At 61.4% G+C, this 19,386-nt stretch overlaps 1 protein-coding gene across 1 annotated transcript in view; it reads right to left on the bottom strand.

Annotated features, from left to right (window-relative positions):
• The window catches only part of CNTNAP1 (contactin associated protein 1), an 18,831-nt gene extending 2,527 nt beyond the window's left edge, over positions 1 to 16,304 (bottom strand). Inside the window, exons 1-18 of the mRNA XM_024193474.3 lie at positions 16,221 to 16,304; positions 15,664 to 15,857; positions 14,858 to 15,005; positions 13,589 to 13,792; positions 12,954 to 13,138; positions 12,323 to 12,466; positions 7,202 to 7,463; positions 6,423 to 6,572; positions 6,160 to 6,331; positions 5,597 to 5,703; positions 5,362 to 5,481; positions 4,656 to 4,865; positions 4,167 to 4,323; positions 3,630 to 3,757; positions 3,355 to 3,522; positions 2,771 to 2,989; positions 997 to 1,236; positions 63 to 290 (exon numbers count right to left, since the gene is read on the bottom strand). Of these exons, the coding sequence (XP_024049242.1) occupies positions 63 to 290; positions 997 to 1,236; positions 2,771 to 2,989; positions 3,355 to 3,522; positions 3,630 to 3,757; positions 4,167 to 4,323; positions 4,656 to 4,865; positions 5,362 to 5,481; positions 5,597 to 5,703; positions 6,160 to 6,331; positions 6,423 to 6,572; positions 7,202 to 7,463; positions 12,323 to 12,466; positions 12,954 to 13,138; positions 13,589 to 13,792; positions 14,858 to 15,005; positions 15,664 to 15,798 (2,977 nt within the window). The 5' untranslated portion in view covers positions 15,799 to 15,857; positions 16,221 to 16,304. The remainder of the gene's footprint in view (positions 1 to 62; positions 291 to 996; positions 1,237 to 2,770; positions 2,990 to 3,354; positions 3,523 to 3,629; positions 3,758 to 4,166; positions 4,324 to 4,655; positions 4,866 to 5,361; positions 5,482 to 5,596; positions 5,704 to 6,159; positions 6,332 to 6,422; positions 6,573 to 7,201; positions 7,464 to 12,322; positions 12,467 to 12,953; positions 13,139 to 13,588; positions 13,793 to 14,857; positions 15,006 to 15,663; positions 15,858 to 16,220) is intronic.
• Positions 16,305 to 19,386: the final 3,082 nt, after the last annotated feature.

Below are 19,386 nucleotides of genomic sequence, written 5' to 3' on the forward strand. Positions count from 1 at the left end.
GGCCCCAGGCGGGCAGGGTGGGGAGGGCCCCTGGCTCCGGCCTGAGGTCCCCGGGATCTCACCGTCCTCGCGGATGAGCACGGCCACGTAGTCCCTGCGGAAGGAGCTGACGTAGAGCAGGACGGCGGGCGCGGTGCCGGTGCGGAAGCTGAAGCTGAGCTCCTCGCTGGTCAGGTTGTAGCCCGGCAGCGGCTGGCTCCTGATGCTGGCGAACTCGCGGGCGGCCAAGAGCTCGGCCGGCAGGATGTTGTAGCGAACCCAGGTGCCGGGCTCGAAGTAGGCGCCGATGTCTGCATGGGGGGCACAGAGGGAGTGAGGCGGCCTGGCCTGAGGTGGGTGGCAACTATGTGCCCCACAACCCCCCCTTGTACCCCAGCATCCTGCCCTGCTCCCTGAGCCTCTGGGGCCCCCCCACGCCCCAAGGGATCACACCTGACATGGGAACAGCAAAGCCTGTCCCACGCTGGACCTCTGGGGCTGTGACACAGGAGCCTTGATACAGCTCCATTCACCCAGGCCTCTGGGTGGGGGGCCCTGCCCCCGGGTGCCCCGCCTCTCACCCCGGCCTCTGGCCAGGCGGCCGTGCCCCAGGCTCCCCGCCCTGCCCCTCACCCCGCCTCTGGCCAGGCGGCCCTGCCCTTGGGCGGCCGTGCCCCTCACCCCGCCTCTGGGCGGGCGGCCGTGCCCCCACGTGCCACGCCCCTCACCCCGCCTCTGGCCGGGCGGCCATGCCCCAGGCTCCCCGCCCTGCCCCTCACCCCGCCTCTGGCCAGGCGGCCCTGCCCTTGGGCGGCCGTGCCCCTCACCCCGCCTCTGGGCGGGCGGCCGTGTCCCCACGTGCCACGCCCCTCACCCCGCCTCTGGCCGGGCGGCCGTGCCCCCATGTGCCATGCCCCTCACCTCGCCTCTGGCCGGGCGGCCGTGCTCCCACGTGCCACGCCCCTCACCCCGCCTCTGGCCGGGCGGCCGTGCCCCGGGCGGCGCAGCGCCACTCACCGCGGTTGCAGAAGGGCCCGTCGAAGGCGGAGAGGCTGCAGTTGCAGGTGTAGTGGCTGTAGCGCTCCACGCAGAGCCCGCTGTTCTGGCAGGGCACCCGCGGGTCCTGGCAGTAGCCGGTGCAGTTCACCCGCACGCCCTCCGTCTCGTTGGCCTTGCCCTCCAGGTTCAGCGTCCGCCCGTTCATGCGCAGCGCCCGCAGGCAGCCCAGGAAGGGGCGCAGCCGGTGCTCGGCCGAGCCTGGCCCGGGGGACAGAGAGCGTCAGGCCTGGCTGCCCCCACCACGGCAAGGCCTGCACTGCCAGGCTGGGTTGGGTGGTCGACCCTGAGGGAGGATCGGCAGAGCCCCAAAGCACCGACTCCCCCGGGGAAACCGACCTTCATCCTTCACTAGCCCTGCTCAGGGCTCAGTGCCTGGGAACACCCCAGCCCTCAGGAGAGGCCCCGATTCTCACCTGATGGGGAAACTGAGGCATTCAGCAACGGAGGGACGTGCCCAACGTCACAGAGCTGGGGAGAGACCCCGGGAGTCCTGGCTCCCAACCCCCGGCTCTCACCACTAGCCAGTGCTGCACTGAGACTGAAGAAGTGCTGAGGGGAGCGTGGGCCCTGGGGCTGGCTTGTGTTTCTGTCTGTACCGTGGTAACGTTTGAACGCCGCAGCTGAGCAGTTCTCCATTGGAACGGGCAGAACCTGGGGGATTCTGGGAAAAGGGGGCCACAGGGGGATGCATGGAGCCTCTGCCAGCTGCCGGGCACAGCCGCAGGGTCAGGCACCTGGCAGCTCTCTGGGGATCAAATCAAACACAACCACAAACAGCTGAGTGCCACCCGGATAACCCCTAGCAATCCCCTGCCCCAGGCCTGTGCTCGGCCAGGAGGTGAGGCCAGGCTCAGCCCCGCCCCACCTGGCCCCGCCCCATTACTCACTGCCTACTGTGCCTGTTGCTTCCAAACCAGAGAGCAAGGTACTTTGGGGAGAGAAAAAGGAGACACCCAGAGCCCCTGGCAGGAGGGGGAGAAGGGGGAACCTTGCTGGGGGGGGACACCCAGAGAGCCCCCACACAGGGGGGGACAACGCGAGGAGAAGGGAGGGTGGGCCCATGATAAGAGAGGAGGGTGGAAAGGGGGCACAGAACCTGGGGGGAATGAAAGGAGGTTCACGGGGGGATGCTAGGAGTCCGCGGTGTGCAGAGCTGGGTGGTTGGCACCCTGCCCCCAGGGGTAATTCTTGTCTGAAGAGCCCAGCAACTCTGGTTCCCCTCTGGCGATGCACCGCTCCCCCCGGGCACCTGGGTCACTGTCTCCCCTGGGCCAGGGGCCGAGGGGGAGGCTGGGCTGCTGCACTCCGACAGGCCTGGCACTGACTGAGGGAAGGTGCCACAGCCCCAGGGAGAGGAGGCTGAGGGATCGGATGGGGTGAGGGGCTCTGCTGGGCGGTGGGGGAGCCCGAGGGCCCCTCTTGCAGCTGCAGGGCTCCCCCTTGCAGAAAGGGGGGCAAGGGCCTGGCACACTACTGGGGCCCTGGGCCAGGGCTGGTTACAGGTCTGAGCAGAGCACCTTTGAAAGCCAGGACACCCCACCTGTTGGCTAAGGAGCAATGCAGCCCAGGGAGGCCCTTAGCCTGGCTCTAAACCTGCCGTGCCAGCTGCAGGACTCCTGGGTTCTCTAAGGGGAGGAGCTGGAGCATCCCGTATTTGCTGTTGGGCTGGGGAGGGGCCTGAGCCGGGCGCTGGGAGCAGCCCCGGGGGCCACAGGTTCTGCCCTTCACTCACCCACGTAGAGGGGCCTGTCGAACTCCAGCCGGACGTAGCTCTGGGGTGGGGCCAGCCGCACCACCCAGGGCAGCTTGTCCACCCGCAGGCGCGCCAGCTTCACGTTGATCTCGGCCTTCACCTGGTGCCACTCGTCATCGCTGAAGGGGACGGGGGATCTCACCGTCAGGTTCTCGTCCCCGTTCCCAATGTCGTACGCAAACACCACGTCTCTGGTGGCTGGGGAAGCAGGGGAGGTCAACTCTCGGGGGCTCCCTGCCAGCAGCATCCACCCCCTGAGCCCCCCGGAGTCCCACCCACAACCCCTGCAGTCCCAGCCCTGGCTCCTGCCAGTCACCCTCCGACGGCTCTGCCGGTGCCCCTCAATCCTGCCCCGCAGCCCCCGCCCCCATCACCCTCCGACGGCTCTGCCGGTGCCCCTCACTCCCGACCTGCAGCCCCTGCAGTCCCAGCCCTGGCCCCTGCCGGTCACCCTGCGATGGCTCTGCCGGTGCCCCTCAATCCTGCCCCCCCCCCCCCCCCCCCTCCAGCCAAGTTCTGGAAGATCCCGTCTGCGACTCCCCGGCCCCGCGCCCAGCCCCTACTGTTGAGCTCGATGCGGATGTAGTTCCTGCAGCCCCCGTTCTCCAGGAAGACCCCGGACAGGGCGGTGGTTCGGAAGTAGAAGGAAATGTCCAGGCTGTGGTTGGCCAGGAAGGTGGGGAACACGAGGGAGGCGCCTTTGTTGAAGGAGACGGTGTTCCAGGTGTTCCCTGAAAGAGACCAGGGCAGGGTGAGACCCAGGCCCAGCCCCTCCCCTGCAGGACAGAGGGACCCTGCAAGGGCCCTGGCTGTGCCCCCCACCCAGCAGGGCACTCACGGTCTCCATAGCAACGCAGCGGCCCCAGCAGGAACTGGCCCTCGGAGTGGGAGCGGTTGGTGTCTCCCACCACGACCTGGGTGACGGGCAGGTGGTCCACGAAGTTCAGCAGCCCCTTGTCCGTCCTCCTAGAGCCGGAGCCGGGGGCGAAAGAGCCGGGGTCAGAGAGGGACAGGAGCCCCCCCGCCTGTTCCATGCCCCTGCCCTCCTTCCCCACCCCCAGCTGGATGCCCCGCACTCTCTGCTCCCCACTGCCTCGCTCCCCACTACCCCACCCTGCTCCGTCCCCCACTGCCCCACCCTACTCTGCCCCCACTCAGCTGCCCCTCACTACGCTGCCTACTCACCCCCCGTCCCTCTGGCACCCTGCGCTGCCCCATTCCAACCAACCCCCTCCCGACCCCACCCCGACTCTGCGCTGCCCCACTCCACCCCATCACCTCAGCCACCCCATCCCCAGGCACCTCACCACCGCCCTGCACCGCTCCCCACGTGTGCCTCAGAGCCAGCCCATGCTCCAGCCCCCCAGGGGCTCACCACTGGGCGTGGTCGGCGTCGCAGTTGCAGAAGTGCTTGGGGTCGGCGCAGTTCTTGTCCAGGCCGCAGGCGCAGCGCTGGACGCCCGGCGGGGAGCCCCCCCAGTAGTAATGGCGCTGGTTGTGGCGGCCCATCCAGAAGCTGAAGGGCGGCCCATCTGGGGGAGGGGACCGAGCCGTGGGTGAGGCCGGGGGCGGGGGGGCTGAGCTGGGCTAAGGGGCTGGGGGAGCGAGCCCCGTCCTGAGGGAGCATCAACCTGTGCAACCAGACGGAGAGCAGCCCAGGGGGCCAGACTGCACCTGCCCAGACAGGAGGCGCAGAGGGGGTGGGCAGGGACCATGAGACTCACCCCATGACCCTCCCCTCCCCCACTGCTGGGGCAGGGCAGTTACCCCCCAGCACCCCCCCCATTAATCCCATTGCTGGGGCGGGGCAGAGCCCCCCATTTCCCTCCCCGCCAGGGGCAGGGCAGCGCCCCGAGGCACTCACAGGGTGTGTTGAGCAGGCGGGAGCTGTAGCAGGAGAACTCCAGGTGCTGCTCGCAGTACTCGGAGCCGTTGGCCAGGGCCTCCACCTCCGCCCACGAGGCGTTCCAGTACTCCACCGTGCCCAGGAAGGGCCGGTCCAAACTGGAGCCCCTCACCCGCGTGGCGTAGTACCGGTTGTGCCGGACGATGGTCCAGGCCCGATCCTCTGAGGCTGACGCACAAGGAGAAAGGATGGAGTCAGCGAGGGAACAGCCTGGGAGTCCCTTTGCCCAGCCCCTCCCTCCAGCTCTCTCCAGCATCACTTGGGGGCGGGGGGAAATGGGGGCAGCCCGGGCACCATGACAAGGTCCAATCCCCTTCCCTACCAATGGGCCTCAGCCCTGGCCGCCCTGAGGGCCCCTCTGCAGGCAGGGCCGGGGGCAGTCGCTCTCGGGCCCGGTTCTGGAATGGACACCGTCACCGGCCCTCCAGGAACCCCATCACACAGGTGCTGCATGTGGGGTCGGCTTCCGGTCACCACTGCCTGGGGCTGGGTCAAAGCTGGCGCCCCCTAGAGGGGAAAAGCCCTGTGCCCCATTCCCTGCCCCCCTGAGCCAGCCAGTCCCTGCCCTGGGGCTGGGTCAGAGCCGGCACCCCCTAGAGGGGAAAGGCCCCAATTCCCAAGCCCTGCCAGACCCTTTGGCATCTCTCCTTCCCCACCCGGCTACCTCGGATGTCGCAGTAGACGGTGAAGGGTTTGAGGGGCCCGCTGCCATCAGGGTCGATGGTGAAGTTCCCAGATGTTTTCCCACTGAGCCGATACGCGTCACACGACTCTTTGTAAAGGGCTGGAACAGGCAAAGCAGGAGGCTGGGATGAGACTAGTGAGCTGCGCTGGGCGTGGCAGCTGGGGCCGGGAACCCGCCCTCAGCCCCCCGTCCCCCTGGCTGGGCCGGAGCTCACATTTGTGGCAGGTCTCTCCCTTGTATCCCGTCAGGTTGCAGACGCAGGTGAAGTCATCCCAGGACTGCAGGCAGCGGCCGCCATGCTCGCACAGATTGGGGGTGCACCTGGCGGGGACAGATGCAGCTGAGGACGGCCGGGCGCATGGACGCCGGGGTGAGCAGGGCGTGCCGCTATCCGGCCGTGACTCCAGCCATCGGCAGAGCTGCCCAGGCAAACCCGCCCTCTGTCCCAGCGCAGCCAGACCCTGCCTCAAACCTGATCACTCCACCCCAGGGCAAACGGTGCGTCGAGCTGCGGAGATCGAGGCCCCCGACAGGCCGGGCACTGCGCGGACGCAGTCCCTGCCCCGACCAGCTCACTCTGAACAAAGCAGAAATGGGGGGGGCTGACAGCTGACTGGGCAAAGCCTCGATCTCAGGTCCCTGCAGGCCCAGCCCTAGGCACCGAGGACAAGCCCATGCCCCTCCCCCACGGTTTGCTCTGGGGCAGCCCCCCGGCGCAGACACAGCCCAGCTCCTGGCGCGGGTCAGGCAGCGGCCGGCCGGCCGGCAGGCACGTACCTGTCGGCGATGCTGCACATGTTGAAGAACACGTTGGAGTGTTTCCCTAGCCGCTCCTGCCTCAGCAGGTCCAGCTCCACAGGCTGGGCGTCAACGCTGATGCTCTGCAGGCAGCCGTGGAAGGTTGTTTGGTTCGAGAGGCAGCCGGTGATGGCGGCGGGTTTGGGGCAGCCTGGAACACACACGGGGGCGGGGTGGGGTGAGTGCTGCCTGCCGCCTGCCCCCCAGCCTGCCCCCACCCCACCCCGGCCCGGGCCGCCCACCTCCAAAGAAGTACTGGGTCCCGGTGCGCAGCTGGAAGGGGTGGGTCACCCGGAACTCGGCCCCGTCGTTGTCGTCGATGGTGATCACGGCCGAGCCGTCCCGCGCCACCAGCTCCACCATGTGCCAGAAGCCGTCGTTCAGCCGGTACCCTGCATGGGGGCAGAGGGGGGGGCAAGTGGGCCCACAGGCGGCTGGTTCCCATCACCTCCTGCACCCCCTTGGCGGGACAATTCAATGCTGGGGCCCGAGACCCCCAGCAGGTGGCCATGGGGCTGCCATCTCCCCAGCCCCTCCTCCCCCAGCCCCCTCTTTGGTCATGTAACAAAGTGAAGGGGAAGGGGGGTCGGGATCCCAGCCTGTAAGTGCCGAGATGGGGAACTGATATCTGGGAACAGGCTTTTCAGTCTAGCAGAGGATGGTCCGACATAGGGCCATGGCTGGAAGCGGAGGCTAGACAAACTCAAAGGTGTGTTAACGTGCGAGTAATTAACCATTGGAACGAGGTCTCTAGCACTGGCCATTTCCAATCCAAGCCTTGCTCTGGGAGCTAAGGGGCGGGGGTCCCATGGGCTGCGCTGGGCAGCAGGTCAGACCAGCCCAGGAAGCATTAGGGTTGGGGTGAGGGTCGGGGGTAGGGTGGGGGTCGGGGTCAGGAGTTAGGGGTCAGGGTTAGGGCAGCAGGTCAGACCAGCTCGGTTAGGGTCAGGGTGAGGGTCAGGGTGGGGTCAGGGGTTGAGGGTCAGGGCAGCAGGTCAGACCAGCCCGGGACGCTATGAACCTGCAGCGAATTCCAGCTTCTTGCGGCCGGGCTGGGCAATGGAGACGTTGACCTGGCCGTTGCTCAGTACCATCTCCAGGGAGCCCAGGTGCTCGGCGAAGCTGGTGTAGAGCAGCAGCCCCACCGTGTCCCAGGAGCGGAACTTGAAGCTGACGGACAGGCGGTTCCGGCGCGGGATGCCTGGGACTTCCAGGTAGTTGTTGATGCCAGCAAAGGTGATGGGCATGTAGAGCTGATCCCGGCAGTAGTGGCTGACGTGGCCCTGGGAATAACCACATGAGAGCTGGTGAGTGCCCAGCTCCATCCAGCCCCCTGGCACTGCCGCTTCCCCTCTTGATGCCCGGGGCAGGAGTGGGGCACTTACAGCCCAGGCCCATTCACGTGGGCCCTGCCCTGGGGCTCTCTGGGATCAAAATCAGAGGACAAACAAGGAACCCGGATTTCATTATCACAAGGTTCCCCATATCAAAAGTACAAATCAGAGTTGTACATAGAAGAGGGTGTATTGATGTACCTTGGAGAGCGTTTCCCAGTGTGGGTAGTCCCATCCCAGCTTGCAGGGAAATGATCTACCTGGTGCATGACACACCCTCAGGAGGACATCCAGGGGTAGACAGAACCATGCAGCGCCTCACCTCAGTGGGTTGGTGGCTGTGCACGAAGGCAAATGTGCAACAATACAGTGAAAATTGTTTGGTCTGTGCACAGAACAATCCTATCCCCACAAAAAGAAATGCTCCCTTAAGAGTGTCCATGACAAGGTTTGCAAATTGCTTTTGTGGGACCCTTGCAGAAGGCTCAAAGAGGAAACCAATGCCCTCTGCTCCGGTCTCCAAATGGTGGCAGCATTTCCTTTGAAAGCAAACACTGCCTTAGCTACAGCAAAGATCTTAGTGGAACAAGTCTCCTCTCGCTGGCGACTCCCTGCTAGGGAACAGTCAGACAGAGGAACACGTTATTGGGCAAGTGTTCCAAAAATGTTTACAGTTGTTGGGAGTGCAACAAAAACGGCACCTTCCATACAGGCCTCAGTCACCAGGGATGGCAGAACGAACAAATCGCACCATCAAACTCATGCCGTGGAAACTGGTAGATGCCAATGGACGCAATTCGGACACCCTGATTCCACTCATTTTAATGTCACTCAGGGCAACTCCCGCTGCCTCCACAGACCATAAACCCTTTGAGGTGATGACTAGGCGAATGCCAGAGCATCTTTTGTGGCATGCCAGTGGCTCACAGCAAGAGGGAGTGAAAGTCGAAACCTTTCTGCAAGCATTACAAAAACATTGGAATCAGATTCACTTGCAGGTAGCTATCAGACTGGGGAAATCCAGACGGAAGGCAAAAGCCTATTTTGATAAAAGCCAAAGAGAGAAAACTTGGGTCTCCAGTTTCCCAAGCAATGCTCCTATCATATGCTGCACCTGAACACAATTTATGTAGCCGATGGACTGGGCCAAATGTGGATAGACTCAGTGCTGCTGTATACAAAATTAGAATCTCACATGGGAGCAGAAAATTAGATCAATTCTATCATGCGAATCAGTTGAAATTGTACCGGAAAAGAGAGATTTCTCCACAGGCAGAGGAAGCCAAGCCATTGACTGCAAAAGCGTGTAACCCAAGAGCCAGTGAGAGTCAGCCCGGGCACAGGAAAAGAAAAAAAATGTGGGGTGTAACAACACTAATCCTGTACTTCTGCTTGAATGCTGCCTTTCAAACTGTTTGCCAGAAGCTGGGAATGGGCGACAGGGGATGGGTCACTTGATGATTCCCTGTTCTGTTCATTCCCTTTGGGGAACCTGGCATTGGCCACTGTCAGAAGACAGGACACTGGGCTAGATGGACCTTTGGTCTGACCCAGTCTGGCCGATCTTATGTTCTTATGTCACAGACTGTTTAGCCATAAGAGACACCGATCACTGCAGTAGATCAGGCTGTTGTACTGGGACTGGACTCAGACTTGCCTATTGAGGCTAAGGCTGGACAGGTAACAGTGATTTGGGTGCGAGAAAGAATGAACCCAGATCAAGGCCAGGATGCGATACCATGCCTTTTAGCTGAAATGTTCTTCGAATGGGATTATCAACCAGAACAAGGACAATTTATATTTAAGACTTGGGATAAAATTTTGTTTCCCTCATGGACTAATAGTACAACTTTGACAATACATAAGGTACCAAATCATGTCAGGTCTGTATAGATTGGGATTACGTCTAGTATTGAAAGATGGCGAAAATGTGTATTATGGAACGATTTTCCACTGTAGGTCCAGAGACGTGGACGAAGGTATGTGCATTATCTGCCAGAAAAATTAGGCTGTCACTACTTGGTCCAACTACTCATAACAAATTTTACCAAAACATTAAAGGAATAGGAGGGGAACAAATTGTTCTTGCATATGATACAGAAGAAAATGAATTTTCAGCCTTTTGTAGATTGGCGGAATCTAGCGGGGGGAGAGTGTCAAGTTGGGTGGAAGTGACTCTTGGCCAATAAGTGATGGAATTCCTTATGGATCATGGAAAAACAGAACCAAGTGACAAAGCCCAGTAAGAAATGGAGCAAGGACCATATGTAACCTAAACAACGAAGCCTGTATCCAAATTAGTTTTTTGGATAGAACAAAAGTTATCAATAAATACTCGAAGTAGAGGTGCAGGCAATGCTAGTGGGAAAAGACCGTGAGTCACAGAATTCAGTGCAATGCCCTGAGTTGCAAGAAGGCCCTGTCAGTGGTCGCACAGCTACCCCTATCCCAGGAGTATTAATTAACCAAGTACCATTTCTGCATTTCCTTGTTGTCATAGGCACTGACTCCATGGGTGCTCCCATGATTTTGAGAATCAAAAAGCAAATCAGTTATGGTAATTAGAGGTAATAACTCCTCTATGTGGTCAGCTGGAAATGTACCAATGGGATTTACTGGCAGCGAATGCAACCCAGATTTCATGTCCAAGATACAACTAACTAGGGAGACCAGACAGCAAATGTGAAAAATCGGGACAGAGGGTGTGTGTGTGTGTGGGAGGGGGTTTAAATAGGAGCCTATATAAGAAAAAGACCCAAAAATCGGGACTGTCCCTATAAAAATCAGGACACCTGGTCACCCTACAACTAACCAAATGGAGATCTCCTATGGAGCGAATAGCCTTTCCTGGAGAAGGACAGTGTTGTGTAGTGACCAATCGCAGATGTGTGGTCACAACTCCACATTTTTGTGTTAAACCACAAGTGCCTACAATGATTGGGCACGCAACGGTGTCTCTGATACCCACTTCTGACAATGAAACCATTATCCTTAGTAACCCTGATTATCGGGATCTTATTAGACTATGTACTATGTGTACCATCCTTACCCTATGTTACGTGGGAGGAAGACTTAGACCCATGTGTACAGAAAGGGTTAAACCCCTGCCTTGTGTAATTCAGCCTGTTTCCTTTCTCTTGTTGTCAATTACTGTCACAGCAGCCAGGGCTAATATGAGAGAAGTAGATGAGGATGTGGATGCGTATGAAGACATGCGTAACATAAGCCCACATCAAGGTCCGGAAGCTCCCTATGATTATAATTACGTACCACAGTGCAGAGGAGTAAGAGAGCTACCACCTGAAAGGATCCACAGAGGAAGAACTAATCCCTAATACGTATAGAATGATGGCATGGGTCTAGAGTTACATTACATAGAAACTTTAGGTATAGAGGTAAGTTACAGATAAGATTTTGAATATTAGATCAATGATGTTTGCTGTGTATTACTGTATTAATCATTGCTGCATAGTGTCATGTAATATGTACGTGACAGAGCTCTTACTGTCTTATTATCACTTGATAGTGAGATAACACTCACCCTGTCAAGGGGGAGGGGAGATGTAGCCAGTGATTTTAGTTTATTATTCATTTATTGTGTGATGTTCTGATTAACACCATGTCATAGTGTTAACATAGATAATCGTATGTTAAAGAGGGTTAAGTTGTAGGATGATAGAAGTATAAGATTGATCAGTATTTAGAAGGAATAATCATGTATTAGATAGCTAAGTAAGAAAGGCTGAAATGCAAGACCTTTAGGCTGAGGCCTGCAAGATTTTAGCTTAGCTATTTTAGGCCTTGGAGCTAAGAAATGCTGACAGAAGTGAGTGAGCGAAGAATAACCCGATGCCCTAAGATTATGGGCAAAGAGATTCCAAGGGGTAATCCTGAAAAAAATTAGCTGGAAGATTAACTTTAAATCACAAAAATGGTGTAGAGGCACATCTATCTCTAACATGTGTCTTAACCACAGGATACAAGTTGTGATAATGAAATAAAGAGAGCCTACACGACCTATAGAAATCGGAGGGCCTTAAGTGTCTGAGGGTCACCAGACCGATAAGGAAAAAGAGGGGTGACACTTTCATGTACATGCGCAGAACGTAGGTATAGGCAGAATCACGTTACAAAAAGGAGGTGCCCAGAGCGGGGAAAAAGGAGCTTCCTATGGGAGGATCCAGCAGGGACCATCCCTCTCCTGATGATCAATCCAGGAGACCCATCAGCCCCTAACACTGTCAGGAGGATGTGAGTGGCTGTAGCTCTCCCTGGTGCCTGGATGGATCTAGTTGTGGGACACTCATCACTGTGTTAGTACCTTTAATCACACTGATAAGAGAGAGTGGACCTTGTTCCTGTGACTGTCTGTGTTACTTGCCGCTGGTGTCATGTGTTCCTGTGAGCTCTAGATCCAAACCAGGCAGAGAGAGCTCTGCTCAACTCCAGCCTGAAGCCACCAGAGCCAAACCCATGAGGCAGCCGCAGCCGAGGCCCCCGCTCTGAGCTCGCACCCGCCGCCTGGTGACAGCAGCCGATGGCCCCGGGCCCAGGACGACCTCGCACTATCGATCTGAGGCTGGATGAGTGAGCACTGGAGCAGCCGGTTCCTGGCCCGTAGCCAGCTTCAATCCTAGCCCCACGCCGGGCTCGGGTCGCTGACAGCCAGAGCTGCCTGCCGCACAACGTGCCTGGGACAGATCTGCCAAGGCCAAAGGGACCCCATGTGCACTCCCCCTGCGCCCCAGGGACACCCACTCCCTTTCCCTGGGGTTCCCCACCCCGCCCAGGCTGCCCGCGCCCCACACCTCGAAGCGGATGTTGGACGCTCTCCTGCGGGCCAGGTCAATGATGTTGACCCTGTTGAAGAAGATGTTCTCCATGCACCCCCGGAAGTTCTGTCGATAGACCAGGCTCCGATTCTTTTGACTGATCACGCCGCCGAAGAACAGCTGTGGGGAGTCAGCGGGACTGGGCTGAGCCCCAGCGGTCTGGGGCACCGCTCGCCCAGTGCGGATGGGACATGCCCCCTGCCCGGCAGGGAGAAGAACAGCAGGGAGCTCAGCACCAGTGGGGCTGGGCTGCGTCTCTCTGGGCTCCCAGGGACGGGGGTATCCCCCGGTAGCCCCCTCCAGCACAGAGCAGAGCCCCACAGGGGGCAGGGAGGGGCCTGGTTGTGATCTGCCGCTGGCTTAGCTCCTGGTCCCAGCTCAGAGGACATCACACGGGCGCAGCCTGAGCCCACGGGGCCCCGCTGCCCGCGGTTCTCAGCACAGCAACATGATGGGCCCCCTCTGTCCCCTCAGGGCTGGGAGCCCGGGCAGAGCTGCGCTGGGCAGTCCCCTCCAGCACAGCGTCCAGCTGGGCCGCCCCAAGAGGCAGGCCCCCCTGTCCTGCCCCCGCCCCCCACCGACCCCGCTGGGACGGGACAGGCTCTACCTCGGTGTCCAGGTCCAGCTGCTGGAAGTCCCCGTTGCAGCGGAAGCGTCTGACCTCCCCGTCCAGGCTCAGGTTGACGTGGTGACCGTGGCGGTCAATGCGCAGTGAGTGCCAGTGTTGGTCGTCAAGGAGGCTGCCCACTGTCACCGTGGTGTGTCCCTGACTGGAGTGCATCGGGCTGCTGCCTGGGGAGGCCGGCCAGTCACCCTACTGACCCGGAGGGGCCTCGAGCCTCCCCGGTGCCGCTCAGGGGTCATCCCAACCCCCCTCCTGCCACCCACCCCCAACAACCCCCCTATGAGGTACGGACTGGCCACAGCCAACCCCCATCCTACAGCCCAACCCCCATGGCCCCAATCCTCCCCCCAGTACAGGCCAGCCCCTGCCGAGTCCCATCCCACTGCTCACCCCCATGGCCCCAGTCCTACTCCAGTACGGACCAGCCCTTGTTGACCCCCATCCCACTGCCCGACCCCCAACAATGCCCCCCAGAGTACAGAGCAGCCCCTGTCAATCTCCCCTCCCATACTGTGCAGCCCCTTCTAACCCCCATCCCCTGTCCAAGCCCCACCATCCCCAGGACCCCTCCCTAGCACTGAGCAGCCCCGCAGCGCCCCAGCCAGTCCCAGACTCACCTAAGCTGATGTGCAGCACCAGCTGGGCCTGTTTCAGCTCCACGGTGATGTAGTCCCCCTGGGAGCCCTCGCCGTGCATCAGCAGCCCCTCCCGCTCCATCGTCTTGAAGTTGAAGGCAAAGATGTCCTGGGTAGTGCGGACAGTTTTGCCGCGGAAGCGGTAGGAAATGGCATCGTCCCCGTCGAAGTACAGCACATCAGACCCTGGGGGACGAGACCCAACGTCACCCAGGGCACTGGCCAAACTTGCCCACACCCCTCTGCCTGGCCCCTACCCTCCCTGCTGGGAGCCAGACTCAGGGGACGCCTGATGTCTGCAAACATCTACAAGGCGTTTGGTTTTCTAATTGTTTCAGGTTTGTACTGCAGTTTCATGAGTCGCTGGCCGGGTTATCCAGGCCATTGTTCCTTTGGGGGCCCAGGAGCCTTGGAAAGGGGGTGGGGCAAGGCTCCCATGGCTGGTTTTGGGGTGATTAGACCCCCCTGGGCAGGGTCAAGGTGGTCAGGTGCCTTCAGCCCAGTCAAGGAGAGAGCTGCAGAGAGGCGAGCTCGGCCTGGACCAGCCCCAGGAAGGAGGGCTGTGCACCCTCAAGCCAAGGGAGAGTCTCCAGGCCAGGGGGCCAGGACTGGGGGCACCCAGCTCCCCAGAAGGGCTGGGAAGCCCTGAAGCAAAAGGGGAGCTGATAGATCTGAGTAGATTAGACCCCAAGCGAGGGGGAAGATTGTTTAGAAGACACTGGTGACGGTGAATTATTTTGGGGACTTGGAAGGAAACTGAGGTCAGAAGCCTGCAGGCCCACCCTGGGGCACAAGAGGGGCCCTGGGATAGCCCCTGTCTACAGCTCCCCAGGGCTGTTTTGGTCACCAGATTCGTTTCAAAATTTAAAAAAAAATGAAACTGTCTTGAGTGGGGCAGGAGAGGAGGGGTCGGGGCGGAGGAGAGCTGGGACAGGAGCCTCGGGGGCGCCAGTGGGAGGAAGGGGAACAGGTCTCCAGGCTCAGTGGGGAGGGCTGGGGGCAGTGGGGTGTTGGGGCAGGACTTGGGGGGGGGGGTCAGAGCTGAATTCCTGGGGAGCTGTGTGGGCTCCGAATCACCCGATGGGCTGAACAGGGCCTGAGGCCCCGGGGCTCTGTGCCACACAGCGCCCAGCCAAGCCAGGCCCATTGCTCGGAGCCTTTATGCCCTCTAGGAAACCCCCAAGCCCCCTCCCCGCAGCGTCAGGCCCAGCTAGCGCCAGTGGCTCCCCCGGCGGCCTGGTGCTCACTCACGGTAGGGGCAGCCGTACAGGCCCAGGCGCAGGCCGATCTTGCCTCGCGGGTTCCAGGCCCGGGGGATGATGCGGATGTAGCGAGCCAGGATGGGGTAGTGCAGGTCGTGGCGCACCACCCCGCTCTCGTTCACGTTCCCAAAGAACGTCTGGCGGAGAAACAGCCCCGTCAACACAGCCCCCGCAGCGTGGGGTGACTGCGCCCCCCACCAGCCCCTTCCCACCCGGGGGGACCACTCTCCCCCGGGCCGGCCTAGGCTGTAGCCGACCTGAGGCCTGGCTTGGCCAGTGGCCTCTCTCTGACAGGGCCCAGCCCCAGCCCCTCAGAGGAAGGTGTCAGAACCCCACAGTGGCGGGGCTGGGGTGATCCGCCCCCTGCTAGCTCTTGGCCTGGTCTCTCAGATCAGCTGAGTCAGCGATCAGCCTGGGGCAGGAGGAGTGACGCTCCCTCCCACGTTCGTTACCACAGACTGGATGCTCTTGCTAGCCATCGAACTGGCCAGCCCCTCTTCGAGCCTTATTGACTTCTTGGCCTCGCCACCGTCCTGTGGTGTGGAGTTCCACAGGACACCCCCCCCATTGGTGGGAGAGTTTCCCCTTAGATCAGTTTTGAATGTCCCCCTGTCAGCGACTGTCTTCTCGTTCTTGTGTCGTGGGGCAGCTCCCACTCCCTCCTTTAGCCTGGCACGATCTCATAGACTTTTGTCCCGTGCCCTCAGAGCCGTGTGCAGACGGGGGCGCTCAGGAGCCAGGCAAGGCGCTGGCACTGCTGGGAGCCCCCCGGATGTAGTGGCAGTGGCTCCTTACCCAGTTACTCCCTAGCTGGAAGAAGGGCTTCCAGCTGCTGGGGTGGTCCCCGTACAGCACGATGTAACGCGTCACCCAGTCATACGTGTTGTACGTCCCCTGCGTGGCCACCGCATTGATCTTGTGCTTCTGCATCAGGTCGATCTGGAGCCAGGGCTGCTTGTCGCTGGGGTCTGGAGACCAGCCACTGCTGCCTGTGCCGGAGGGCATGGTTAGACCCGGTGCCACCCGCGGCTCTGGCCTTTCCACTCCCTGCTCAGCTCAGAAATGGGGCCAGAGCCGCCCAAGGGCAGCAGGGTAAACGCCCTCCGAGCTGCCCCAGGGCCTCGCCCCACCCCACGGGGACCCCGGGGCATCACTGACAGGGGGATCCCATAGGAACCCTACTAACCTCCCCACTCTGCCCAGGCGCTGCTCTGGGGCATTTGGGGACCCTCCCTCCTTCGCCAGCACCACGTGCAGCCAGGCCACTGCTTTGTGGGTCTCCAGCAATTGCCCAGTGGCTGGGGCAGGCTCCTGGGCCCAGCTCTCCCCGGGCCCGGGCAGGCAGGACTCACTGTGCAGCCGGGCGAAGCTGGACGAGTAGAAGATGCTGTAGCGGGAGGAGGCACCGATGGATGAGGAGTAAAGGGGAGCGACCAGCTCATCGTAACAGTGCTCTGCAGGGAAGAGGCTGCGTTAAAGCCACGTTGCCGGCCTGGCCTAGCTCCAGCCCCGGCCCTTCTGCTTCTCCCCAGCTGACAAATGAGCTGCCGGAGCCCTGCGGCCACTAAGACTGTCCCCCTGGCTGGGCAGCAACAAGGCATGGTCCTTCAGGGGGACCCCTCCGCTCCTGTCCCCCAGCCCACGCCAGCCCTTGGCCTCAGCGTCTGCCACCGGGGGCAGGGCTGGACCCAATGGGGCCCATTAACTCCTTTGACACTGGCCACAGCTCACGGTCTCTGCGTCCCCAGCAGCTGTCCATCGCAGGGGAGTAGCTGAGATGCCACCCTGGCCGGGAGAGGGTAACCCGATGGCTCCCCCCAGTGTCCCCTATGACCGCACAGCCAGTGCGTGTGCAGGGTGGGCCAGGCTCCCACCCCGACCCTGTGGGACCTGGGGGCTGAGCCTGTGCGAGGCTCCCAATCCATCTAGCTCCCCTCTCCCCCCCAGTTCACCAGCATTCCCAACCCCTTCTGGTCCTTGTGTCATGACATGCAACCCCCTTCACCCCCCCATGCAGCACCCACAAGCACAAGAGTCCAGCCAGAGGCCCAGCCGGGCCAGGGGGGCATAGGGCAGACTGGCTCCAGCACAGAACGGCCCATTGCAAAGCCCTGGAGATGGAGGCGCTAGAGGCCCGAGGGGACAGGGTGTCTCTAGGAAGGGTGTAGTGGGGCAGTTACCCCACTCCGGGGAGGAAGGCTGGGCTGATTGGGGAAGCAGCCACAGCTGGGGCCACACCAAATCAGGCCACAGCAGGCCCTGATAAAAGGGCTAAGGGAGGAGCTGGGTCAGAGTCTCTCTCCAGTCTTGGAGGGAGAAGGGCCTGGCTGTCTGGGAACAGAGGGTACCTGATGCAGAGCAGAGCTGGGGAAAGGCAAGAGGAACCCCAGCCTAAGGCCTGGGGCTGCAGAGGTGTAGCCCAGGGATGGGCAGAGGCAGCTGGTTCTACGCCCTGCCAGTGATGCGTGGCCATTACAGACTGCCGTCTGCCCTAGGGAGTGGGGGCTAGATGATGACTGGCCGCAGCGGGTTGGGAGTTCCCCTGGGAGGGGAGACCCAGCGTGAGTTGTACTGCTGGGGCAGAACCCTGAGTAAAGGGCATCGGGGTCTGGGAGGGATATGAGGCCTGAGGCAGGTGAGACACCAGCCAGCAGGAGGCGCTCCGGAAGCTGGAATTGAGCTAATTCCCGGATGACCAGCAGGAGGCGCTGCACTGGTGAGTGAGTCATCTGCTAGACAGTAATTTCCATGACTTGCATCTGAAGAAGTGAGGTTCTTACCCACGAAAGCTTATGCTCCCAATACGTCTGTTAGTCTTAAAGGTGCCACAGGACCCTCTGTTGCTTTTTACAGATTCAGACTAACATGGCTACCCCTCTGATATCTGCTAGACAGGGAACTGGGGGTACATGCATGGGTTACTCAGCATTTGTGCATCCCTCCTCGGAGCCCCTGCTGCTACCCTGGAGCCCTCGGGGCTGCGAGGCCTCGGGGAATGCTGCCCCTGCCACGCTCTCCCAGTGATTTCACAGTGAGCTAGAAAGGCCGGCTGTTCCCAGGCACCTGGACCCAGCCAGATGCAGGAGGGCAAAGCCCAGCTGTGGGGAGCAGTGACCCTGGCCGGGGTCCCGGGGCAGCCGGCAGGGCAGGATGGTGCCTGCCTACTGGGGACATTTGGTGCTAGACAGCGTGGCCCTTGGGCCCTGCCCCAGAGACACTGACCACTGCTGCTTGCACAACAATTGATCAGGAAGGGTCTGCCCCACGTGGGGCCCCTGGGCTCAGCCAGGGAGTCTGCCCCACACAGGGCTCCGGGTGGCTCGGCTTGGCTGGGCTCCCTGGAGCAGCAAAGCTTCCCTCTGCTCACCCGCTCTCTTTTTCCTCCCACTGCAGAGAGCTGACACGCCCTGCAGCTCAGCGGCTGCCCGCACCAGCCACAGGACTGCCTGCATGTGGCTCTGGGGAGCCCCTGGCCAGGGGAGGGAGGGAAGCCCCATGTTCCTGCAGTGTCAGCCAGGCACCCAACACACTCCCATCCCCCAGCGCTAGCCTCAGGCTAGTGGGGCCTGGGATGCCGCTGGTGCTGGCAGGAGAGAGCCCAGGGCTGGACGGGGAGGGGGTTATGCAAATCTCCATTTGGAGGCTCCCGATGGGGCCAGGCAGCCCCTGCCCTGTATCAGATGGGGCAGCCCCAGCTGGCTCCACACACAGGCTGATGCGCTGGCTGGATCCCATGGGGCACCCACCAGGCGAGCCTCTTTCTCCCCCTCTCCTGCGTCCCAGCTGATGGCAGCAGAGCGAGGGGCTATGGGGGGACAGCAGGAGCTGTGCTCACCTCCCCCATTTTCCAGCACTTGAGGGACCCCGCTACACACTCCTCTCTCGGTGGGGGGACAGGCTGGGCTGGGGTACAGGCAGGCGGGGGAGCAGCTGGGGGAGTTACCCATGAGGATCCAGGGCCCTGCACAGGCTCGGGGGTGGTGCCCAGCAGAGACTGAGGCTCCACATTCAGCCCCCCCCCCCTGGGCTGTTCTTTGGGAGTCCAGAAGAACCACGTCCCTCACCCCAGGGTATCAGAGGGCCCCAGAGCCCCTCACTAAGGCACCCAGCCCTGCTCAGTGCCAGTGCCTTGCCCCAGCTGAGCCCAGGGAGTCACACAGGCCCGGGGGGAGCCAGTGCAGCTGGGGTAGGTCACTGCCCCAGCCCAGGGAGGGGGCCCTGGGGGCGCATCCCTAGCCAGCCCCACTGGGCTCTGCAGAGCCCCCTTGTGGCACCCACAGCACCCCAACCCCTGGGTGCCTATCCCTGGGGACACCTGGCTAGTGAGGCCCCAGTGCCTCTTGGGCTATGGCAGAGCAGGCATCCCCGATGGAGAGGGGCTAGGCCCCCACACACCCCAGCTGCAATCCTGGGGTCCTCAACCACCTGCTGGCATCCCAGGCATCAGCAGAGCCTCTCAGCACAGCCCCAGAGGGGGAGGGGGAGTGGGCGGCACTGGCACAGCCACGCAGCTGGGAG

This window comes from Terrapene carolina, unplaced genomic scaffold, assembly GCF_002925995.2.
Source record: "Terrapene carolina triunguis isolate 2854851 unplaced genomic scaffold, T_m_triunguis-2.0 Scaffold193, whole genome shotgun sequence".
NCBI lineage: Eukaryota > Metazoa > Chordata > Testudines > Emydidae > Terrapene > Terrapene triunguis.